Source organism: Rutidosis leptorrhynchoides, chromosome 3, assembly GCF_046630445.1.
Source record: "Rutidosis leptorrhynchoides isolate AG116_Rl617_1_P2 chromosome 3, CSIRO_AGI_Rlap_v1, whole genome shotgun sequence".
In the NCBI taxonomy this organism is placed as follows: domain Eukaryota; kingdom Viridiplantae; phylum Streptophyta; class Magnoliopsida; order Asterales; family Asteraceae; genus Rutidosis; species Rutidosis leptorrhynchoides.
The window spans coordinates 578,678,127-578,705,319 of NC_092335.1; the positions used below are offsets into that span (position 1 = coordinate 578,678,127).

The window sequence follows — 27,193 nt, forward strand, 5'->3', positions numbered from 1 at the left end:
TTTTTAGTAAGTCCGGTTCGTTCCACAGGGAAATCTTTTAAACAATGCTTAACGCTATATTAGTTTTAATTTATAAAAATACAAATATATATATATATATATATAAGTAATATTATTATTATAAAAAGGGGTTTTTTACCATTTAATGACCGCTTTGTATATTTTTAAAACTTTAGTCGCAGTTAAAACCTAATGTAAAATATTAAATAAATAAAAGACTTAATTTAAAGCGTAAAGTAAATAACGATAATGAAATTGCGAATAATAAAGGTGCGATAAAATAAAATTACGATAATTAAAGATTACGAAAATTAAAAGTGAATTAAATACGATCACAATAAATAAAAGTGCGATAATTAGAAGTGCAATTAAATATGAAAATAAAGGAATTATGCTTATTTAAACTTCCGTAATCATGATGTTTGACGTGTTGATTTTTAGTTTTATGCCCATGGGTTAATTGTCCTTTGTCCTGGATTATTTATTTAATATGTCCGTCTGGTTTTTGTCCATAACAGTCCATCAGTCATAAATATAAAGTGCTAGTGTCCTCGTCAAATTATCCTTATACCCGAAGTCAAATATTCCAACTAATTGGGGACTTAAACTGTAAAAAGGTCTTAATACTTTGTTTAATAATTACACCAGGATATCGACTGCGTGTAACCCAAGGTTTTAATACTTTGTTAACAATTACACCAAGTGTCCTTGCATATAATTTCACCCCTGTTTTAATAATTCTAGTGACTATTAATCCATTCCCGTGTCCGGTTAAATGAACGATTATTCGTACGTATAAATATCCCGCCCATCGTGTCCGATTGAGTGTATATGGTTATTTATAGGTACGTCCAATTGTAAATCTTTATATTAAAATTAACAAACTATCATTTAGTTAAACAAATATAAAGCCCATTAATAGCCCATAGTCTAATTTCCATAAGTGTCGTTCTTTTGTCCAAACCTCAATTATGGTACAAAGCCCAATTACCCAATTTTAATATTTTTTAGTCAAACATCACGATTACTTCATTTTAAATAAGCATAATAATAACTTAGCTACGAGACATTAAATTAAAAAGATTGAACATAACTTACAATGATTAAAAATAGCGTAGCGTTACACGGACAGAATTTCGACTTACACCCTTACAACATTCGCTAACATACCCTTATTATTAGGATTTAAAATTAAAATTAAAATTATAATATAAATATATATACATATACGTTGATGAATGAAGAGAAAAAGATATATTAAATGATGCACCAAAGCTCGATTTTTATAGGCATGTGGGCTGAAAAAGTTAGCCATGCGATCGCATGGGATTTCTTCCTCCAGGCCATGCGATCGCATGGCCGTCGGTGACAGCTCAAAGTTCCTTGTTTTCTTGTTTGTCGACGTTTTAATTAAATAAATATAATATATAAATAATTATAAGAATTATTTAAATATTATATTATATTTATGTGCATAGTTGACTTGTAATTTTTAGTCCGTTGCGTCGAGCGTTGAGAGTTGACTCTGGTCCCGGTTCCGGATTTTCGAACGTCCTTGCGTATAATTTAATATCTTGCACTTTTTATTTCGCGTCTTGTACTCTTGTAATTTTGAGACGTTTCTCATCAATAATTGGAACCTCTTTGATTGTACTTTGTACTTTTGAGCTTTTTGGTCGTTTGCGTCTTCAATTCGTCGAATCTGTCTTTTGTCTTCACCTTTTATTATTTAAACGAATATTACTTGTAAATAGAACAATTGCAACTAAAAGCTTGTCTTTCTTGAGGGATAATGCTATGAAATATATGTTCGTTTTTAGCATTATCAATATGTTTTTGTCTCCAACAAATCATTGTCTAAAATTTGTACATCATATCATATCATATAACTTTATAAAAATTGATATATATGTATATTTATATTTTAAATTTAAAATGGTGTACACTTTAAAATAAATGATTATACTCAACTTTATGGACAACAACAATGACATGCATACATATTGGACAACCCATAACCCCCACTAAATCAGTATTTCAGCTAAACATGCAGCCCATGTATTAGCTTTATAAGTCTATGTAGAATGCTAAATAAATGGCCCAAAAATAGCTCAACTAGAGCCCAAATCATTAAGCTTCTTGAGCTGAAAATGCACCCCACTAAAATAGTAATTTAAGCCCATTAAACAGCCCAAAATTCGAGGTTCAATTCAGCTGTTCTTGAGCTGAAAATACAACAACAGTTTCTACATTTCAAAAGCATTATTTATTAATTGATATAGTATGTCCAATTTGTTGAATTTATTGAACTAAGAGTATAATAGTTGAGAGTGAATTTGTTAATAATTTTGTGACTCCGAGGAAATGTTGATCAGTGTTGATTTTAGAATTATAATTTAACGGGGTCTTGAGTTTTTTATATTAATTATATTTAAATGATATTTTAAGGATAGTTTCTTTAAAAAATTACAAATTCGAAAAATATATGAGGTCCGAGTAGTTAAATTTAGTGGTGTCACATGCATTTTAAAAGAAAAACTTTAAATTTGAAAAATATAAGGGGTCACGCAGTTAAATTTATTGGCGTCCTATACAACTTTTAGAATATTTTCTACTAAAAATTTATAAACTAGTGGTGTCCAGTGACCCAACATATTTATTAGTAGATTCGCCACTTGCATGACGCTGATGTAACGATCTGTAATTAATGGAAAACTCGAATGAATAGGTAGCTATTTAAAAAAAAGAAGGCCAAAAGATAAAAGTGGCTCTTTCAAAAAAAAAAAAAACAAAAAGACATAACAAGTAGTTCTTTTGATAATAAAAATACTTACAAAAAAATTATTTGTTAACATCAATCATATTTATATAGCAATTGTTATTTTGTGTTGTAATCGCCTTTAAAAATAAACATATCAGGAATGGGTAGTGATATTTTCAAATATATAATTGATAGATTCACAAAAGTTATTTGAGGGTATTTTGAAAAGATTTCATATTCATATTAATTATAGATTTGTAAATATCACCTCCCATCTAGAATATCAGAAATCTGAAATCTGAAATAATTATTCAAAACTTAACAAGCTAAATTCACGGTATAAAGGTTTAACAAAAATAAATGGGAAATTGGTCAATATGCCCTCAAATTCTGAAAGTCTCTAACTAATAATATGCCCTAAAATTAGAAATTGCAACATATGCCCTCTGTCCACGCAACGCACCACACATCATGCGTGGACTCTCGTACGTGATGCATGAACACCGAGCACTTTGGAAAACTAGCACGTTCATAGCAAACTAGCACGTTGTTAGTAGATACGCACTAAGTTGCACGCAACATGCACAATGCGTGTTGCTCTTATAATAAGGCAGCCCATTCCAGTTTTAAATTTTCGCACGCACCAATAACCGTATAAGCACGCACCCAAGATGATTTTTTAGAAATCAATCATTTAATCAATTTTTTGCTTGTCACTCACTCAATTGTTGATAAACTTCAACCCACGGTCGTGATTATACAAACATCATACACAGAACAAACATCAAAAACCCACAATCGTATTTAAAGTTATTGAATGAGGGAAAATCCATCAAATTCGACTTATTAAAGTGTTTGCTCAAGATACTGGATTGACACATCACCCAATGTCAAAGAAACATGTAAAATCGATATAACGTTGGTTAGATTCGTTATTTGTTGCATACATTTTGTCGTACACTTGGTATGCGTTTAAGTTACCAATTAGTTGGTTGTTGTTAGATTGTGTTTGATGTTGTTTATACATAGTTTAGTTATCATGTTTTGTAAAACAAACGAAAAAATCATTTTTGGGTCGTTAACGTATCAACTGGCAAAAAAACAACATGCACGCACCACACACAATGCAATTCTGTAGCGCGCGTGGTATGGGGTGTGTGATGTGTGCTGATGGTATTTCTTTCTTTGAAACAGTTTTTTGATGGTCGTCCTTGTATATTTTCAGGTTTATAAATCGGTTGAGTTTACACTGAGGTGTAGCACAAAATTATTTATGAGCATAAGTACTTATTTGACCCCGACATAGCGAGAACAATCCGAGCAGACTATTTTTGGGCCATGGTTAAAGGTGGTGTCTCTAGAGAACGACCCGACCTACGTAATCTTATGATTCAGAAGAAAATGAAGAGAAGACCATCTAGGGTAGAAATCCAAGACGAACGCGATGATCTTTGGTTTGGGTTGTCACGTTCACTGACCATGAGGTTTGGTCGACGAGAATTTTTTTTGATGACTGGTCTTAGATTCGATGCGCTTACATCCATGAATCATTATGTTTCTGCCGAGGTGAGGCAGACAACGCCTCTTATTAAGGAACAATGTTTCCAGGAAAATGTTGGCGAACACACCTTGACTTACGAACATATCAAGGCCCGATTTAAGAACACAAGGTGGCTAAAGACTACTGAAGACGATCGCGTCCGGATAGCTATTATTATCATCGTATAGATGAATATGATAGGTAAGTAACCACATTACAAGATTGACAACACGTTTCTACATGTCATCGAGGATTTTAAAAATATAACACAATATCCTTGGGGTTCTCGTGTTCGGGATTATACGTACCCAGAATTAAAAGACCCTCTTTCAAAGCGTGATCTGAAACCAACTATTTTAGGTATTAATTAATTAGTTGTATGTATATTAATATTCAGTTAATTACCCTTATATACTAACCACCACCCAGATTTTGGTCGTTTCCTTTACAAAAAGCCCCAAAACGACATCACACCTCTCCTATATATAAATAAATAAAAAAAACCCACTCTGTTCGTTCCTCCCATCTCCCCTAATCTGTCTACGCCTCTTTCCTAAATCTAGGGTTTCTTGATTCAGTTCCAAATCATGCGAATTAATCCTTCGCTTCTTCGATTTCGTGGGAGAACTGTTATTTTCTCCGATGGTTTGCCGCGACGGTTCCGATTGAACCCTAGGGTTTCGCATTTTGTGGCTTTTTATCTCACAAATTATCATCTAACCTTCGTAGCTTTCATTCCCTGCCAGCCACTGATCTTTAATCGTGTTTGCTATCTGATTTGTGGTCGTTTCCTTCACAAAAAAAGTCCACGACGGCATTTGTTTACTTGGTGGTCCGATTGTTGTTAGATACCTTTGGATTTCGCAATTTACATGTCGACAGCTGGTATATTTCTCAAATGATTTTTATAAATTGTTAATGGTTAATGGATTTATCTATGTTTGTCACTTCTCTTTGTTCTTATATTTCATAATATTATGCATGATTTTTTTTATGTTGTATCGGCTATTTGTTGTAATGTATGTCATGTATTTGCTGTTTAGGTTTAGGTATGAAAAGATATTGATAATGCTTTCAAAAAAATGATTTTATAATTCTGTTAATGCTTTTATGCTTTCTGTTTCTGATGGTATTAGTGGTATTGAAAGATCTAATTGTCTTAGAAGAAAAAGAAAATGTAGTTAATCTCTTTTCAATTAGTGATGGTGATGTTACTATTCGAGATTAATGTGTTTGCTCTTCGAGAAAAATGTAGTTATTTCTCTTCACTATTCATTTTTGTATTAATTATTATGAGAATGGAAGTGAGAACACTAATTTTGGACTTTAAGTAATTTTTAACGATATTTTATTTGTTGTTGGATTTTCGCAGCTAGCTAAATCTATGATGGTGAAATATGTGTGCCCTCAATCACCTGTTGGCGAGGCAACTTTTTAGTTGCAGCCATGGTGACTGATTACATGATTCTGATGCCAGTATTCTACTTACGTTGTTATTTTCGAAAATGCCAGCTACTACACGGAGTTTGGTTGTCGTCTTAGGACGTGGTAGCCTCTTTGTTGCTTAATGATTATAGCAAAAAAATGCTTTACCATTATTCGTAACCGTTGTTCAGTTAGAATTTCTAACAGCAACAACATCTTTTGGCACTCACAACTCAAAAAGGTTTAATACAATAAGCTGTGATGATATAAAAGTGGGAGTTGGGTCAAGCAACGAGAATAAATAAGTTCGTATCTTGGCGGGGCAATCTAAATATTGCAGCCATGGCGATTCATGTTCTCTTGCTTGATTTTAAACACGGATCTGAGCCTTATTTCTTCATTTTTTTCTCCTCACTAAATTTTTTTCCCTACTGGTATTGTATTACATTGTTGTACGTATCATTTTCTATGATGTTTGTTGTGCAGAACATAAATGTCGGAGTTGCAGCGCTATATTAGGGATTGTAGATGTATTGACTGTAATGGTGTTTCATGATTTCAAAAACCGGCTGAAATCTCATTCTAAAGAAGCTATGCTATTAGTCACCTGCTTTTTTGTCGTTTATGTTTTGGCTTTGTCATTTTGAACAGGCTTTATTACATTAACTAACTAAAAGAAACAATACAAATAAAATGAGAAAAACAAACTTTGCCATTTGTGTCTGAATGTTTGGCATCTTCATCCAGTCTATCACATTCATAATCTGCTACGCTTCCGCATGAAGGTATCTCAATGGTGTTATATACGTTAGTCGTTTGTAGTTTTATGGTTTGTTAGTAGTTTCTTAATAAAAAATGTAAAATGTAGATGCAGATATTTATATTTAACTATTTTTAATGGGGTGACAATATGGGTGGGACACATACGGGTCAAAGTTTGCAGCAGTGTGGGTCATTTTTAGTGCAAGTTAAAATGGGTCGGATTTGGCTGACTTGACAATATCATGTTTTTCTTTCGTTTTAGTAGGTTTTGAGATACTACATCTATCTATATATATAAGATAAAATTCATTGTAATAAAGAAATAATAATAGATGGGTAACTCTTTTAGATATATCAAAGATATTATCAAACAAATGAAATAAGACTTATTTCTACATTTCATTGATTTCAGCTCAATACTGATGGAAATGAGTTTTTTTTTTTCAATTTGTTTTGTATTTTACAGGTGTAACACTGTTTTAAGATGATATTGGGGACTATAATTGTGCATGCCATTATAGTAATTACTTTATGTATTCTTACGCGCTGTTGTGGCTCCGTTATAGTAATTAATTTCTCTATGTGTGTATTGCAGTTGGTGAGTTCATATATAATTTTTTAATTTAATTTTATGATTGTGTTGTTTCTTTGATTTGCTTATGTTTCAGGGTGTTATCTGTGTTTATGCGCAACCCGTCCAATTTGAAGTTGAGCAGGTACGTTTCTATTATTTTTACACATATAAATTACGTTGAATCTAATTTGAAGGTGAGCAAGTACAATTGAAGGAGATCGATCATACAATCAAGGTAGCATAATGTTTTCCTACAACAACTCTATGCTATATAGATTATAAGGTGTAACACAGTATTGTAATATGAAAATAAACCGATGGGTTAGATTCATATAATTTAGTGCCCTTTTTTACTTTATATTTGACTTGAGACGAATACACGTAACATCAGAAACTCTTCATTTATTTATATACATATTTATTCTTCACCCATGAAAGTTCATCAGTCTATAACATTATAGATTTGTATGGCTATGTAGGGTTATAATGAACATCAGATGGCCAAATTGAAGAAAAAATGAGGCTTTTACAGTAAAAAGAGAAAAAGAAATTCAACAGGTTGGTGCATACCAGTTACCTTTTTTTTCTTTATGTATGAATATACTTACCCTAGCATCCTTTGAAGGTAGTGGAATCGGTAAACGAGCTGGCACAAATTATGAAGGATCTTTATGTCCTTGTGATTGACCAGGTTAGTAAATTTGTGTGTTGCTATCTCTAAGCAGTTTGTAATTTTCATGTTTGGGTATGTAACTGGATGAAGATTGTTTTTATGAGAGCAGGAATTTGATCAACATGAAATAATATTAGTTTTGATAAAAAAAAAATGTGACATCATACATGTTTACCACACCACAATAATCATCATACTATGGTTGATATGATACTAACACCACTTCTACTTTTGTGCAGAATGAAACAACCAACAAAGTTTGTTGATACGAAGCTGCAGATAAGAAGCAAAAAAAAATGGGACAATCGAATATAGGAAACTATAGTAACTATCGTACATGTAATAAACTGTTAGCATGTTTGCCTAGACCATTTTGATTATGTAAATAGTAGATGTCATGTAAAAACAAACCATTAGAACATTCGGATAATATTAACCATCGTATAATATTACCACTCTTTAAAGCATTCAGAATTACAACTTTACAACTAACGGCTACCGCGGCAACGCGCGGTCATACATTTGCTAGATATTTAATAAAAGTTAACATAGTATTTCAACTTAATGATTTAATACTTCTAAATTGCATATTTGGATTTGAGAGATAATCTCGGGGCAAATTGGGAGTAAAGCCACGAAGGTATCGGAGAATGGTATTCCATGGCGGTTTACTGGGAGCGTCGGAAGAAGGCACTTTGGAATGAGTGTTTGGGGCCCTGTTAGACTTGGTAATTTGTTTCTTATTTTCGCCGATTAATATATTCGTCTATCTTTTAACATTATTTCATGTTGATGAATCAGGATGGTGTTGTTACTGATGATAGACCTCTTAGGACGCTGGAGCCTACGCTGGCGGAGCAGCGTTCGACTGGTGGGTCGCTTCTTCAAATTATTTTGACAGTGAGTTGGCTGCTGCTCAGGCACATGCACCCTCGTCACCACCACCAGCAGCCCCATCACCTACAGCACCCCCGTCAACACCACTACCCGCATCTTCAGCAGAACTCCCGTCTACGTCTACCGCATGGCATGCTTCTATTATACCAAATGACTTAAAGTGCTGAGCATCATGATTGGAATTGCGGGACGTATCTTTATCATTGCTACGTGACTGCTAATAAGGCACACAAGTACACAGTTTTTTATTCAAGGAGTTACGTACTACAACAGGCCATGTGTATGAAAGCTCTTAGAGGAGCTCTCTACAAATTGGACTTATATACATGTTACCCAACTATCCTTTGGTTGAGAGTCAGATGATTTATTTGATGGTTGTTGTATTATAATAAACACCCATAACAATCAATTCGAGTATCAAAAGATTCCAACGTTCCAACGTAATTATTACCATCATACCACCAACGGTGTATTTCTAATGAAACGAAACCACCTAAGACGGCATATATGATAGAGAAATGGGGTAAGATGGACAGTTATGTGAGTTATTTTTTTCGTCATCTATTGAAGCTGGGAACCGATGAATAAGGTGAACGGGGTTGATAACATCTTGGAACAAATGGTGCGACATCAAGAACTTAAAGATATCGTCAAAAACATCAATCACCCTGAAAAATAAAGAGGTTGATCGGTAATCCTGAAAACTCAAGATTCAGTTGATGAGCTGTTTTAAGCTCGTGAAATATATTTTCTTTTCTTCTTTTGGGTTTTAGTATATAGTAGATGATTGCTTCGTTTCTGTGCAACCCGCGCCATACACCATGCACACGCACCACGCACCATGCACCACACACTAAACAAACTAAACAAACTTGCTTGTGTGTTGCACATTCAATTATTGATGTCCATTCAATGCCCAAATGAACCTGTAAGTTTAAGTTTAACTCAAGGTTGAATGAACAAACATTACACCACGGTTCAAATACACTGACCGGGTTCATTTGGGCATTTAAAGCACGAATATAACCGTCAATTCAACCCTTGTACAAATATACACACTACAGTGGTGGTGGTGGTGAGGGTATAAGAGAAGGGAGTTCAGAGATATCTGATGCGTTTTGGTGTTAGGTGATGTTGTTTTGTGATGAGAATCATGGTGTTGGCGAAAGGTGATATTTATGGACGTTTAGGATACATGTGTAATGATACGCATACCCGATTAGCTCGTGTTGCGCATCAAACAATATCACCATATAGATCGCACATATCATGCGTTAAAGCAAACAGGCGCTAGGTCACGGACTTACTCCTGTTCTAGCGTTGGAGGTACGTGTGCATGTCAGGTGACGCTGTAACTGGCAGGATGCACATGGCAGACAAGGATCACGTCCGACAAAATACTTTTTACTTTTGTCGGGTCAGCTCACACAAGGAGGTACCATTGGCAGACCACGACCCTTTTAACTCTATTACGTGGCAATAGAAGACAAAAAGGTTTACCCTATAAATAAAGGACTCAATCAACAACAAGGGCGCACTGGACATCCATTTGGCCTTCACACGTATACTATTTTTAATATCTTAAACAATAGCGCCTCTCTTATAGCGCAACTTCACCCACGTTACCGGACTTGAAGCGTGTCACTAGACTTATCCTTGATCTACAGGTAACGTTCTATGAACATAAACCCTATAACCTAACCTGACCCATCATTAACAGGGCAACCCGTCGATGGTGGGTCTACATTTAACCACACCTGCTGAGATCCTCATCTCGTAAGGGGTTATTCACGGTACTCCGGACCAGAGATTTAAACTCGATTGACCCTTAAATCTTTCCTTATCGTTGACAAGCATGGACCGAACTCGACCCCTCTATTCTATGTTTGATCAAGGTGCCCGTGAGCTTCAGGACCCCTACTTTTGACTTTTAATGGCCATTATTTGTGTCCGCCAGCTTTTAATGGGCATTATTTGTGCGCGGGACCCCCTCTTTTGACTTTTTATATCTTAATTAGCGACAATATAAATCATAAAAGGTGATATACGGGACCACAATTTTGGCTTTTAAGTTCTTCATAATAAAAAAAAATCAGGAAATCTTATCCATAATATTTTTATCTTATCCTGTAACGATCCGACTTTTTCAACTTGCATTTGTATATGTGTAATTTATATGTGCGTATATACTTCTGCCATCTTAAATATTTTATGAGTTTACGACATATTTAGAAATAATTCGCGATATTTCAGAAACGTGTACTTACTTGAATGGCCTACTTTAATTTATTTCTGAATGGATTCGACCGTTAGCGTCACTAGCCAAAAGGACTTAAATATTTGGATGACTTACAATTTGATTTAATAATAATTGAAATATTATTATTATTATTTATTATTTATTAGTGATAATCAATTAATTAATTATTATTTTAATAGAATTTAATTAATTACTTGTGCACACTAGCTCACTACCTGGACTTAGCCTTTTATTTGAACTACAAGTATTATTTATTTCATGGTCCAACCAAAATTAATTAGTGGACTAGATGGAACATGGATAACCCATTAAAATTAAGCCTTTTAAACATAAAGTAACCTACCAACCATAAAGTAAAAGTTGCCACTACATGTGTACTAGACTCCCAACATTCTTGTCCATTCACCAACACCACAAACTCCTCCCCTCCCCTTTAAATTTCAGCCATAATACACACACTCATCATCTTCATCATTTTTATCAAGTTTCAAATTTTTCTTTAAGGAAGTTTAAGCTCTAGTTTCATTCCTTTTCAATTTCTTAAAAAGCTTGTAAGTTTTCTTGCTTTTTTATGTTTACTTCCACTTTATTTATTACTTTTTATTTCATAATCATCATCATCATCCAAGATCTAAGCTTTCTAACTTATGGTCTCATAAATTATTGTTGGATCTAAGCTTTCTAGCTTATGATCTCATGAATCTTTGTCAGATCTAAGCTTTCTAGCTTATGGTCTCATGAATCTTGTTAGATCTAAGCTTTATAGCTTATGGTTTCATGTATTTTGTTTAGATCTAAGCTTTATAGCTTATGGTCTCATAAATCTTTGTTAGATCTAAGTTTGTCTTGCTTATGGTCACTTAAAACATGAAGATCTAAGCTTTTAGCTTAAAGATCCATGACAAACTTGTTGTTATTTTGAAAATGGAAGAAAGATGCAATATTTAGCACCTTAGTTGCAAAAGGTTGAAGCTTTCATCTACTTGAACATAAATCTTGAGTCTTTATCATCTAAATGTGATAAAGAAGCAAACTTGAACATAAAGCTTGAGTAAGCAAACTTGAACATAAAGCTTGAGTCTTTATCATCTACATGTGATAAAGGAGCAAACTTGAACACAAAGCTTGAGTTTTTATCATCTAAATATGATAAGGGTGCAACCTTTGTAAACTTAGAAGCTTGAAACACTAAAAAGGTTGAAGCTTTCCTACTTCTATGTAGTAAAGATGCAATCTTGTTGAACGTGGAAGCTTTGATTACTATAAAGGTTGAAGCTTTACTACTTCCATGTAGTAAAGATGCAATATTTTTTAACATGAGAGCTTTAGACACCAAAAAGGGTGAAGCTATATTGCTTACATGCAATAAGAGTGCACATTACTTGAGTCGGAAAGTGTCTAAACGTTCATAACAACTCGATCAGCCCATTATGATCAAAACAGCACACCGGAGGTTCAAGAAGTTTAAGATTTGGATTCCTCAGGTTGTGTAGATGATTTTTCATATAGGCCTCATTGCATTCCGTTGCACGGTTTGTGATTTACGCCTCCGACGAAACACTATGTTTTTCTTACGACGTGCTGAAAATTCTGACCCACTCACGGTTTGACCAACGCCACGATCAAATGACATTGAGTTGAGGTCTGATTTTTAGATAGCGGCAAGAAAACTCACAAACGGAGCCTTGGCCACTAGCCGCGCATCATTTCAGTTTGCGTAGAGGTCGTAGAGGCTGTTCGAATTCAGCTCTGTGTTTCGACCTCTATTCTTGTTGAAAACTTACTTTATCTTTTACATATGATGATAATGAAGATACTTAAGACTTAACTTACTTACCTTTAAACTTTTTGGGACAACTTACTGGCTTAGCAACCATTGACTTAGGTTGAGGACCTTTTGGATCGACCAACTTACTTGTTTGGACCGACTTACTACTTGCTTACATTTTCGTATCGACTTTACCGTACATCCACTGTGAGTTATAGCTCCCTTTTTACTTTAACTATTTTTTGGGACTGAGAATACATGCGCTTTTTATGTTTTACATACTAGACACGAGTACTTTAACTTTATATATGTGTGGGTGACATAACGGCACAAATTTTCCCCTTAGCTCGGTAACGTTTAACTATTTGGTTTATGAACCGGTAGACGCGAATCTTAGATATGGATCCATAGGGTTTGACATCCCCACTCGGGCTAGTCAAGCTTGCATTCAACGGGTGTTTAATACTTCGTCTATTTAAACGCACTCGCCAAGTGTACTTTTAAGGGGTGATATTTATATTACTTTGTTAAGTTAGTTACCGAGTGCCCACGGCTAAGCATATACTTTTCATACTGTTTTGAATACAAAAATCTCGTGGTCTACATTATTTTATTGTTTACAATAAAACTATAGCTCACCAAGATTCGTGTTGACCTTTTTAGCATGTTTTATTCTCAGGTAACTATGACGATTATGCATCTGATGTACCCTGCATTGTTAGAGATGTCTCTTAATCATGGACTTTTTATTTTGCATTCACTACTTATGTTGTATTCGAACTATGGTTTTGTAATGACCTAAGTGTCACGTACTATTGTTAATGCTTTCTATCCGTAGAAGCATGTTACTTTTGTAAAACTTTTGTCGTTGGAAATACGTTATCTTTTTATGAATGCAAAACCTTATTTTAAAATAGCATATAGTGTTATACCGTGTAATGGACCTGTTGTTGATGATCCGTACCATTGAGATTTTGGAAGGGGCATCACATATCCCGTCAAACACGCACCACACACGATATCAAATGCACTATGTGTGCACCGTGCGTGTTGTCCTATGCGTGTACGTCATGTTTCGTAGAATAGCTCATTTGGCCAGTATGATTGGTGACACGCATCACACATGAGAATCGACGCATGATGCGTGGTGCGTGATGCGTGAACATGAGCCATATGTTGAAATTTCTATTTTTAGAACATATTGTTAAAGACTTTCAGAAATGGAAGCATATTGACGAATTTCCAAAAATAAATTACAAGTAGATAAAAACTCGTCCGCGCGTTGCCGCAGCTAAATTCTAATCGAAGTACGGTGTTTATATATTTAGTTACACTTGTAACATATTTTACTCAATTGACAACAACGATTACATATTTTTATGTATAATTTTTATTAAATTACGTTATATTTATATGTTTTAAAAATACTTTAATGATTTCATTTCATTAATAGAAATATCTTTCAAAAAATAACTTATAACGAATACCCATTAACTCGCTTAATCGAACATATATAAATATGAGTCGATGAATAAAATGGATATAAATATAGGATCACTCGATCCATTATCATCTCTAGTTGTGATATTTAAATCTTAGTTATCTATTTTAGAATTAACAGGCAAAAGGGGTCACAATGCGTTGGTGTTGAAAATCGTTTTCAACAATATATTTCGGTATATACATTAAAAGATATCTTATTGATTAAACTGTTAGTACTATATAGAATTTGAGATATATTATATGAAAATTAAAAAGATAAAATGTACATTAATTGTATTCCTTTTTGAAAAATACCGAATTAATTGTCATAAATAATTAGCCCATAGTCCGTAACTAAAAATGCTAGTGAGTAGGAAATATTTATTAACCAAATATAAGAAATTAAAATAAAATTTAATAAAGATTAGAAACATGAAAGAAATCATTTCTAAATGTATATACTTTAAATGACAATGTTATTGATGGAAGTGTCGTTTGACTCAGGCAAACGATCAATTTACTAATTTAGGGTCTTTTAATAGTATGTTAGTTAAATTAAATTAATTAAATTAATTGTTATCTTCAAGTTTGGTAAACAAAGAAGACAAAATTACATGGGGGAGTCCTGTGGTATGTTCAAAATAACAAGTAAAGTCTAAAAGAATTTTTCACCTTAAGGGTCACTGTGGTTTGCAATAGTTTCATGGGGGGTCCAACGACCTACCTTCTGTTAACATTTAACGTTTTTGTTTCTCACATGACTTGCACATGACGGTAGTTTCGTCTTTTTGAAATTTACTGAGCTCATACCTTATTCTTTTAACTCTATTTCTTTCAATCTAAACTTTTCATCCACCCAAAAATTATTCACCCTAAATTGAAACCAAGTAAAATCATAAATTTAATTTAAAAGCCACCATCCACCTCTAAATTTCTTAAATAAAAGTCAATTACGAATCAAAATTGATATTCAATAGTGTCGTTCTTCAACACACCATATTTTGTTTCTTTGATTTTTCATTTTCCTTTATGGACACACATATGCAATCCACTGAGAAACATATACACACACACATATTTATATTACTGGAGATATTATCGATGACGAGAGTAGATCTGGACGGAAATGTGATTAAGCTGTTAGCATGATCGGTGCCAGAGGATTCATCGGTACACATTTGAAATCTTGACGATTAAACCGTTGACGATTTCAAAACCACAGCCGTTGAAATTTTGCCTAGTTGATGTAAATAATTTGTAAAAAAAAAAAAAGGGAACAAAACCCATATCTTCCTCTAACTGAAATCTTGCCCCAATAGGTGTAAATATATGGAAATTAGTTAAAAATTATTATTAGTAATGGTGTAAGGATGGGATAAAAACACGAGATCTACACTGGCTCACCTTTATCATTGTTGATCGACAACTACTCCAGCAAGAGATGTGACGACTCAGAAATTTTCGATCAAATTTAAACCTAATCTTTATATGATTTCGATACGATAAGCAAAGTCTGTTAGGTTGAGTCTCAAAAATTTTGAACTGTTTCATATATGCAATTACCCTTCGACTGTTCTCGACGATTCACGAACAACTATTTGTAAATAGATACATATATATTTAAAAATATAATTATATATATATATATTAATTCGAAATATAATTTGAAATATAATATTATTCTGTTATTAGAAATAATTTTGTAAAATAAAATAATATAAGATATAATAAAACTTATTAAAATGAATCTATATGTATAGATTTAAAAGTTTATTGAATACATTGTGATACTCGGTTGACGTATCGTTAGTGTTCATATAGATCTAATACGAAGTTATGAAGATTTAAAATGAAAGTTGAATCGTAAATTGATTACGAAGATTTTAGTTTTGATAGAAATATTTTTTCTTTTTAGTTTAAATTATAATACTGCGTACATATTAATTGGAACTAAAAATAAATATTAGATGCACCCTTTTGATCAGGTTTCAAACATTTAATGACCAAAATAAATAAATATAGTTAATTTAAAAATATGGAATTTTTCTGAAGACATTTATCCGCCACTGATTAACAACGGAGTACGAAATCCAGTCCGTGAAAGGAATAGTAGACGACGGCTAAGAATTCACACGTTTTATATTTAAATTATATTATAATTATTATTATATTATATTTACAATTTAGTTATCAATTGTAATCTATCATACTGTGCTTGATTATAAAATACTGTGTTGGATTCGATCCATTTGATATTTATATTTAGATTACTATTAGTGACTGTGTTTGATTGATTAACACTGTACGGAGTAATACATATGTTTGAGATATATCCATCCCTTCTTCTGTTTTCTTTTTAACTCCATCCATTCTTTAATTTTTTTTTTCATTCCAAACTCACAAGAACCACACAGACAATTCTCTCTTTCTTTATTTCTAGCTTCCTTGAGAACTCATCACTATATTCACAATCGACACCACCTAGTATCACCAAAATAACCATCTTGCTATTCGACTTATGTTCCTGTGAAGCGAAGACTCATAACAAAATCATCACCACTGTCATCCTAGCAATCACCACCGAGGTACACCATTTTCCTTTCTCTTTTAGTTGTGACCCAACTACTACCACCATCACCAACTTAACTCTTCTTCTACTTACTTCTGCACAACGAAAATCAAGACCCAACCCAACAAACCATCACCTACTGTTTCCTGTCTTCATCGGGAAAACCCAACACAAACCAAGGACCATCACCTTTTTGTTCTAAACACCCTTGATCTGCAAATCGTTTCTACTGTTACTATTTTCCTTGTTCAACTGCTACATGTTCATTGTTTTGTTCAGTTCAATCAGACCCAGAACCAAAAGCCAACACCCTTCGATCAATCATCACCAAACCAACACTCAAGAACTACTACTACTACTACTCCGCTTGTAAACCTGATATAGCTATTCAGTCCGAGAACAACAACCACGAATCAACCTGCAACCTTCTACTGCTAATTTCCCTTTTTGTTTACTTGTGATCAACTTGCAACAAACCGAAAGCCAACCCAAAACCGTCGACTGTTTCTGTTTTAGGTTCAATCAAATCGACAATCAAACCATCATCTATAAATTTTTATCTCTTTCGCTTAAATGTTTCTGTCAACTGAACCCAACAACTATAACCTCCTAACACCCTTCTTCGTTATATTTTTTTTCTGTTTCTATTCTATATTTTCTCTCTCTTTTCTGTTGATACCGATCGATAACACCATTACCATAAAAACTGTTGCAATCGCTCTCTTGTTCAAAACCACCCCACGTTTCTCTCTCTCTCTCTCTTCTCTCTCTCTCTTAGTTGAAACCACCACTCAAATCATCGAATACATTACTAAGCTGCTGCGATTATAATGTATCTGTTTCCCCATCGAAACTCACTGCTGCTGCTGCAGTTACAACAGATCACCATGTTGACCATTAAAACCACTTGTACTACCACTCTTTTCTTCTCTATTATTAAACATATGAATTACTTTCTTCTTTGGATGGCTGAGAGAATTAACAAGTAATAAAGTGAAGGACACATCAATTTCCTTTTTGCTGTTGTGGTCGGTAGAAAAGAAAAAGGAATAAAGTGGGGAAAGAAACCCTTTATTCTTATTTGTCGTGACTGTATTATTTGAGGCCGAACGATTTCATCACACACCCATTGATTTAACGGGCCAATTAATTAACTTAGTTTTAATTTGCAAAACTGGGCTGCCATAACCTGTTGGGTCGTGCTATTGGGCCAAGACCTAGTTCACGTTTCTGCTAGAACGTATCAATGATGATATATGGGTTGATAGATGGAAAGATGATGAAGATGATGATGATTATTTACGCGGTTGTGATAATAGATAATGATTTGATGATTATATTATGATCTAGGACTATGATTACGATTTATGATTCTGATTAAAATATGATGATGATAAAGAGTAATGATACAGCGAGAATGTAAATGATGTGCGATGTTGATGAGATAACAATTTCAGTGATGTTATGATTGAAGAAGAATAGGAGATGGAAACAGATAGATATATAGTATATAGATATAAGGTGGGAATAAATCAGAAAAACAGAAGCAGTCCAATGGTTTAGAGTGCTAGCGGGTGAACGAGCGGTCACGGGTTCGAGTCCCGTCGCGGGCAGTTTAATTCTTTTTAATGCTTCTAAGGTATTAATTGATATTTTAATTATTATTATTATTATTATTATTATTATTATTATTATTATTATTATTATTATTATCTTTATTAATATTATTATTAATTCTATTGTTATTATGGTTAAGATTAATTATATAAGATGATTATTTGTTAATATATAAGTATGATTATTATTGTCATAATTAAAGTAGTAGTAATTATTAATATTAATATTATCATTTTTATCATTATTAGTATTACTTTTATCATTAACATTATTATTATTAAGATTATTACAAATATTATGATTTTTGTAAATATTATCATTAATATTATCATTACTAGCACTAGTATTATCACTAAATATTATTATTAGCATGATTATTATTAATATAGGTATTACTATTATTATTATGATTAGGATTTACGAATTAATGTTATTGAAGCTTTAGTTATTAGTTTAGAAATTTATCAGGAAGATTTTGATTGTGATTAACATAAGTATTGTTATTAATATTATCACGAGTAATGAAATTGCTATAATAATAATTATTATTAAGTATTATGTATTACTATAAAAATTATTATTTTCATTATTATTAATAAAATTATTAACATTATTATTATAATCAAATACAACTGTTACTTACCAATATTAATATTATTTTACTAAATAAATATTACGTATATAAAAAAATATAATTATAGGTAACAGTATGTATTAATCATATTAACGAATTTTATACGAATATTAATATATAACAAATTAGGTATTTTTTAATATAATACTAACTAAATATATATTAATATAACTATCCAAACAATAATCAATTTTACATATGTATACACAAATTAAATATATATAATATATAACGTAAATTATAATATACGAATTTGTTCAATTACGATTATATATATTAATATACATATAAATGATATAGGTTCGTGAATCCGAGGCCAACCATGCATTGTTCAATGTCGTCATATGTATTTTTACTACAAAATACAATATTGTGAGTTTCATTTGCTCCCTTTTTAAATGCTTTTGCAATATATATTTTTGGGACTGAGAATACATGCGCCGCTTTTATAAATGTTTTACGAAATAGACACAAGTAATCGAAACTACATTATATGGTTAGATTATCGAATCGAATATCACCCCTTTTAGCTTAGTAGCCTAAGAATTAGGGAACATACACCCTAATTGACGCGAATCCTAAAGGTATATCTACGGGCACTAGCACCCCCTATACTGGAAAATGGTATGCTTTAGTACTTCGAGTTTATATTATACAGATGGATTTCTGTTTTGGGGATATCCTATATGCATGATGTTAATGTCGGTTACCAGGTGTTCAATCCATATGAATGATTATTTTTGTCTCTATGCATGGGACGTATATTTATGAGAAATGGAAATGAAAATCTTGTGGTCTATTAAAATGATGACAATGATCGATTATGATAAACTAATGAACTCACCAACCTTTTGGTTGACACTTTTAAGCATGTTTATTCTCAGGTATGAAAGAAATTTTCCGCTGTGCATTTGCTCATTTTAGAGATATTACTTCGAGTCATTCATGACATATTTCAAAGGACGTTGCATTCGAGTCGTTGAGTTCATCAAGATTATTATTAAGTCAATTATAGTTGGATATATTATGAAATGGTATGCATGCCGTCAACTTTCGATGAAATGAAAGTTTGTCTTTTAAAAACGAATGCAATGTTTATAAAATGTATCATATAGAGGTCAAGTACCTCGCAATGTAATCATATGTTATTGTATTCGTTCTTATGGATTAGGACGGGTCATCACAAGAGATATCCACACCACGAATCTGCTGGATTCATCCGAAGATGTAGATGGTGAACAACAAGCGACGTTTTTATGAACAATAATTGATTTTTTAATGGTTTAGGAATTATGAGAAAAATCAAGTGTTGTTACAGGAAGGAAATAAGAAAATGAAATGAAGTTAGGTAGGTAGGTTCTTTATTTTTGAAGCTGATAAACGTCCGAAGTGAATAGAGAGTCTTTTGAATCTTGAAATGAGTTTTGATTTTAGAATAAATTGATGAATCATGAATCTGAAATAAAATATAAATATGAGATTGGTTTTGATGTTAAAATATTATCAGAAAAGATATTGAAAAATGGTATTTTGAGTTCACAAGTTGCAGTATGCAAGAGAGAGAGAGAGAAAAACGAGTGGTGAAAAGAAAAGGTTTGAATCAGTAGGGGAGAGGACGGAGGGGACAGATGGTGCTTAACCTCTCTCAATAGGCACAACTAGTTGTGGAGCCCTCGCTTCGCGCCGGAGCCCCGTTTTAAATGCGAGTTAAAAAAAAATTCTTGATTTATTTTGTAAAAAAGAATTTTTTTCGACATCTAACGTTGAAGGATTGTTCCTTTTGTGAAAGTTGCTTATTTTAGTGTTTTTTTTTTAAAGTTAGTTGATCTATTTTGTAAAAAAGAATGTTTTTCGACATCTTTTGGTAGCATTGAAGGGTTGTTCATTTTATGAAAGTTGCATCTTTTATCGTTGAAGAAGAAAAGAGAGAGAGAAAAAAATTAGTTGAATTTTTTGTAAAAAAAAAAAAATTCGACATCTTTTGGTAACATTGAAGGGTTGGTTCTTTTACGAAAGTTGATTCTTTTATCGTTGGAGACCCAAAAAAAGGTGAAATGATGAAAATACCCCTAGTTACTATTGGTGAATAGTGAAATAGTGTTTTGTCTAACGTTGAAGGGTTGTTCCTTTTGTGAAAGTTACTTATTTTAGTGTTTTTTTTTAAAGTTAGTTGATCTATTTTGTAAAAAAGAATATTTTTCGACATCTTTTGGTAGCATTGAAGGGTTGTTCATTTTATGAAAGTTGCATCTTTTATCGTTGAAGAAGAAAAGAGAGAAAAAAAATTAGTTGAATTTTTTGTAAAAAAGAATTTTTTTCGACATCTTTTGGTAACATTGAAGGGTTGCTTCTTTTACGAAAGTTGCTTCTTTTATCATTGGAGACAAAAAAGGTGAAATGACGAAAATACCCCTAGTTACTATTGGTGAATAGTGAAATAGTGTTTTGTCTAGTAGTATATATAGATAATTCTAATAAAATATTAATAGTCTATAAATAGTTATTTTAACTAAGTTTCCCTTAATTATTCATCTTACCCGATTGTTTGTGGTTGCCAATCTTTCAAACTTGAATACGGAGTATTATTAACTGAAACATATAGTATAAGTTTACTTATCAATTATTTACATGAGTAATATCAGTTTTCAAAATGCAAATTTTATAGTAACATTTTTTTATTTGTTTAATAGTTACCAAAGTTCTGTAAAATAGTTATCTACCCACGCATTAAACATATAAAATATATTACACATAAGAAGTTGACCTTTTTTAGTATTACCATGTTTGCATCTTTAAATTTTCGAACAAGGCTCCTCTATTGTTAAATCCTGGCTCCGCCCCTGGTTGGAATGATTAATGTACCGTCATGTGAGGCCCAAAAACGTTAAATGTTAACAGAAGTTACGCCGTTGATTCGTTGAACCCTCCATAAAACTATTGCAAACTACAATGACTTCTTAAGATTAAATTTTTTTTTTTTAGACTCCACTCGTTATTTTAAAGATAACCCAACTCCGTTTAATTTTGGCAACAAAAAGAATATACTCGTATGCCTAAATGGAGCAGCCCTAAAGTTGGTGTTAGGTGTGGAAACTGTCGGGTATTGACTACAATTTCTCAATCAGCAATCGGTGATTTGTTGACACCTTTAATCATACTTAACCAATTAACACACTTTCTTCAAACCCCTCCAAACCCTTTATTATTCCTCATAAATTTTATCTCACCTCTCCCAAAAATATTATCTTCTTGCTAAACAACATAATCAAGATTTTTTTTCTTAATAAACCCAGAACATAAATTTAAGATAAAGTTGCAAGGTCACAAGATCTGATTGCTTTCCAGGTGGGTCATTTCAAGATTTTCCAATTTGATTTTTTAAATTAGGTTTTGGTTATTTTTTAGTTATAAAATTGCTGAATTTGTAATACCCAATTGGATTTAGGATCCCAAAAAGCTTAAAGTTTAAAGCTTTTTTGGGAAATCAGAAATTAGTATACATAAAGCTTTGATTTTGAAGATTTGGTGATATGGGTAATTGTTGTGCTACACCATCTACAACTGATGAGAAGAAAAAAGGGAAAAATAAACCTAACCCGTTTTCATTAGACTATGGTGGGTCAAACCCATCTGCAAATGGGGGATATAAAACAACTGTGTTGGATAACCCAACAGGAACTGAGATTGAGGATACATATGTTCTTGGTAAAGAAATGGGTAGAGGTGAATTTGGGATTACTTATATGTGTACTGATAAATCTACTGGTGAAGTTTTTGCTTGTAAATCTATATCGAAAAAAAAGTTGAGAACTAGAGTTGATATTGAGGATGTAAAGAGGGAAGTTGAGATAATGAAACATATGCCACATCATCCTAATATTGTAACCTTAAAAGATACTTATGAAGATGATGATGCTGTCCATTTGGTAATGGAGTTGTGTGAAGGTGGTGAATTGTTTGATCGTATCGTTGCTAGAGGACATTATACTGAGAGAGCTGCTGCTGGTGTCACTAAGACCATTGTTGAGGTTATTCAGGTGAAGTTAATTTCTTCTAATTTGATAAATATTTATCGCATAGTGTTGTGATTGTATGATATATATTAGTCATTCCTATAAATTTTAGTGTTTATGTTTATGTATGTGTATTTTCAAAAGAATGATCGTTGGTCTGCAGCTGAAACATGAGATTGGTGTTGATCATCTGTTACCTTTAGCAAATAAATTCTGAAATTTTGTATTTTTATTGCAGATGTGCCATAAGAATGGTGTTATGCATCGTGATCTTAAACCCGAGAACTTTTTGTTTGCAAATAAGAAAGAAACGGCAGCCTTAAAGGCTATTGATTTTGGGCTATCTGTTTTCTTCAAACCAGGTACAAACTTTCAACGTAATTTAAATCTTCTACATCTGATTTACATCATGTTAGTATAACTTTATGTGTGTATATAGTTGCAGTTTCCCTAAATGGAAGTATTTTATTGCTCTTTTACAGGGGAAAGATTCAACGAAATTGTAGGTAGCCCTTACTACATGGCTCCCGAGGTTCTAAAACGAAATTATGGTCCCGAGGTGGATGTTTGGAGTGCTGGAGTAATCTTATATATATTGCTTTGTGGTGTCCCACCTTTTTGGGCAGGTTAGAACAATCATAAATCTTGAAATAAACGGGTCAAAAAATCCTCTATGGCATTATGAGTGGGGCGGAGCAGGCGGGTTAGGTAACAAGTATGCAGTGTTTCATAACTCGGAATTACTCGGCGAGTACTCGGATACTGACATAACTTTTTACGGAATTTAATAGAAAAATTTAGTTGCTAAGCATTTTGAATATTATATAGAATATTTAGCTACTTTGAACCATTTCCATTTCCCGTTTTATGGTGTGATTTTAAAAAAAGTATTATTCATTTAAATTTCAGAAACTGAACAAGGTGTTGCACAAGCAATCATTCGATCAGTTGTAGATTTCAAGAGGGATCCTTGGCCAAAGGTATCTGACACCGCAAAGGACCTTGTCAAGAAGATGCTCAATCCTGACCCGAAGTTGCGCCTTACTGCTCAAGAGGTTCTAGGTACCACTAAGATGTTTTTTTTAAATAATAAATTTTGGTTATATTTCTTGTGTTGGTCTGTAAGTAACTTCAGTTTACCTGGTATTTGTTGAATATTTATAAATATCCTTTGCTTTTTGATTTCTTTTAGATCATCCGTGGATACAAAACGCCAAAAAGGCGCCAAATGTTTCGTTAGGTGAAACTGTGAAAGCAAGACTCAAGCAATTTTCTGTCATGAACAAGCTAAAAAAGAGAGCTTTAAGAGTAAGAACACGCATTCACGATTTTTGTTTATGTGACGATTTGTTACGTTTTGTATTATGACCTAACTTGAAGTTGTATCGACATAAAAAAACGTGCAGGTAATTGCGGAGCATTTGTCGGCAGAGGAGGTGGCGGGCTTTAAGCAAGGTTTCGATTTGATGGATACAAACAAACGAGGGAAGATAAATATTGCTGAGTTGAAAGCTGGTTTGCAGAAACTTGGCCATCAAATCGCTGATGCAGATGTTCAAATACTTATGGAAGCAGTAAGTTTCTTAAGTTGACTTTTATGGTCAAATCTGAGTTTTCATATATATTTTGTTCGGTTGTTTGACTTAGAATGTTGTCAAAAGCAACATAATATATTAATCTCATGAAAATTTTGTAATTGAATTCATCAGCTAATGTAGGATGTAAAATGGGTGGTCATGCATGTTTAGTAACTGGTCAAACGGGTTCAGGTTTGGGTAGACCCTATTTGTCCTTTTATAAAAAATAAATAATTGAATCATTAGACATGATTACAAAGACTACTTCATCATTAAAGTAGTAATATGAGCTTGTAAAATCAATTTTAGGAGGTTATTTGATATATAGATACACTTTAGGAAAAATCGACCCATGTGAACCGTTCCATTAACATAAAATTTCTTCCAATTTGACCCATTTGTGGATTAATATACCTACATCTAATGTATGGTGTTCTTGCAGGGGGATGTTGACAATGATGGATTCTTGAATTACGGAGAATTTGTTGCGATTTCGGTTCATTTAAGAAAGATGGGGAATGATGATCATCTTAAAGATGCTTTTGCTTTCTTTGATAAAAACAAAAGTGGATACATTGAGGTTGAAGAGTTACGGGAAGCTTTATCCGATGAAGATGAAGCCAACAATGAAGAAGTCATTTCTGCCATCATTCAAGATGTCGACACTGATAAGGTTGGTTTTTATTCATTTACCCTTTTTGGTCATGCTAATGATGCACATGTACATCTTGAAACTTCTTCTTTTCGTATTGTTTTATACACTTTTATAAAATTCCCGATTATCCTTTTTAGCATTAGTCCTATTAGAATTTTCAAATCCCTCTATTTTCAAATTGCTGGTCAATGGGTCAAAATCGGATTTAGTTGGTCAAAGTTGGATTTAGTCGGTCAAATTTGGTCATAGCTAAAGTTGGTTAATAATTTATTATGAATAAATTAGATTCTAGGAGTATTTGAACAGTTGAACGATTATGTCAAAGTTTATGTTTATGTTAATGCTTTTCTTCTATATTTTCACATATAATTTTGAAATCTATTGTTTAAATGTAACAAATTTCTAATCCGATTAATCCCTACAAAGTTCCAGTCGATCAATTTTCGATTATTGGTTTTGACAACCCCTTGTACTAACCAAAATATTTGGTGTTAAGTGCATCTTATAAGTTTTAGTGTTATTGTTATGAACGTGTGATCATTCACGTCTTGTCTTAGCACCCGGTCATCTGTATTATTATCTACTCCCTCTGTCTAGATTTAATTGCTCTAGCAAAACACGTAGCTTAAGAAATGTCATTATTACATTGTTTTTTTTACTTTACAGTTTTTCCTTTACTTTTTATCTATCTTTTTGTCTTACATGCATACATTAAGGGTATAAAGTAACCTTACCTCATTATTCTTATCTGTTTATGGAAGTGAATGATCAATTTGGAACACTCAAAATGCCATCTAACTAAACATTCTTGATTGATTCTTATAGGATGGTAAAATTAGTTTCGAGGAGTTTACAGCAATGATGAAGGCAGGAACAGATTGGAGAAAAGCATCTCGACAATATTCGCGAGAAAGATACAACAGCTTGAGCTTAAAACTATTCCAAGATGGATCATTGGATGCCGCCAGTGCGGCAACATAACCGACTAGAGAAGCAATTGATCATTTAAGACCATAAAATACTTTATGAAAATGTTTCATTTTTTTTTTTTTTTGACTAATATTTGGTGAAGGGATTTGATCTTGGTTGTAAATATGGATATGTTTTACATATACATATCTTTAAGGGCCAGTATACCTTCTTTCATCATTTTAGGTTTGTTTATATAGCAAATTGGATCATGTAAAACATGCTAATTAAATACAAGTTTTAGTTCAACTTTTAATCTGGATAGTGTACCTTATTAATGTCGATATGCTTGTTGCTATAAAGGGTTCAAAGATATGTGACTTGTGTTCGTTGGTCTTTATGGTTTGTGTCGTCTATGCTTTAGATGGAGATTCACATTTCTTATGTGTTTAGATTGATCTCCCTCTCTTTGTATTTGTGTCTTGTTGTTTTGGCTCTTATTGTTTGTTTGCTTCGTTTGTTTTGCTTAACGATATAGTTGTGAGTTTTAGTTTGAGGTTAGTTGAGCTCGATAGTTTCTATTTTGGATTGTTCGTTTGTAGGGGTTTAATCCTTTAGATGAAACTTCTTAATGGTTATATAATCTGTCGGTTTTTCGCCAAAATAAAGGGTTCAAAGGTTAGTCAAGAAGCAAGTATAGGCGATAAGTTGCTAGAAATGTAACACGGTTTAACATTTGTATTTCGTATTATGTATATAATTACTTGAACATACATAATGTTGTTTGTATGATTGTATCTAACAATTCGAACTTATATTATGTGTAACTAATATACTAATTTGAAAAGTATATTTAACTACTTGAACGTACACCAAATTTTATGTGATTGTATAGATAACGAGTAAAAAAGGTAACTTTATTATTCCACAAAAGTCATTCATTATACTCTAGTTGTTCAGGCTACTTCTTCGTGTGTTGGGCCTGAGTCTGTTAAAAGTCCGTTAGTGGTTAGTTTGGATCTTGAAATTGAAGATGAGATGCCAATATCTTCGTTTGTTGATAGGATTGGTAAGTTG

General features: G+C 32.7%; 1 protein-coding gene across 2 annotated transcripts; it reads left to right on the plus strand.

Annotated features, from left to right (window-relative positions):
* Window positions 1–22,146: 22,146 nt before the first annotated feature.
* On the plus strand, window positions 22,147–26,408 carry LOC139898693 (calcium-dependent protein kinase 7-like). Of its 2 annotated transcripts, XM_071881454.1 has the most exons (9): window positions 22,151–22,307; window positions 22,408–22,999; window positions 23,214–23,337; window positions 23,458–23,601; window positions 23,885–24,037; window positions 24,168–24,283; window positions 24,382–24,549; window positions 24,995–25,225; window positions 26,033–26,408. In XM_071881454.1, exons 2-9 carry the CDS (start codon window positions 22,493–22,495, stop codon window positions 26,186–26,188), a joined length of 1,599 nt encoding a protein of 532 aa, XP_071737555.1. In that variant the 5' UTR covers window positions 22,151–22,307; window positions 22,408–22,492; the 3' UTR covers window positions 26,189–26,408. The 2 variants fall into 2 exon arrangements, with proteins under 2 accessions (XP_071737554.1, XP_071737555.1); XM_071881453.1 differs by having other exon boundaries at window positions 22,147–22,999.
* The last annotated feature ends 785 nt before the right edge of the window (window positions 26,409–27,193 follow it).

Excerpts from the sequence above, each read along its gene's own strand:
- LOC139898693 (XM_071881453.1), top strand. The coding sequence starts at position 22,493 with ATGGGTAATTGTTGTGCTACACCATCTACAACTGATGAGAAGAAAAAA. Across the intron at positions 24,550-24,994 it reads TTCAAATACTTATGGAAGCA|GGGGATGTTGACAATGATGG; the intron begins GTAAGTTTCTTA and ends GTGTTCTTGCAG. Across the intron at positions 25,226-26,032 it reads AAGATGTCGACACTGATAAG|GATGGTAAAATTAGTTTCGA; the intron begins GTTGGTTTTTAT and ends TGATTCTTATAG.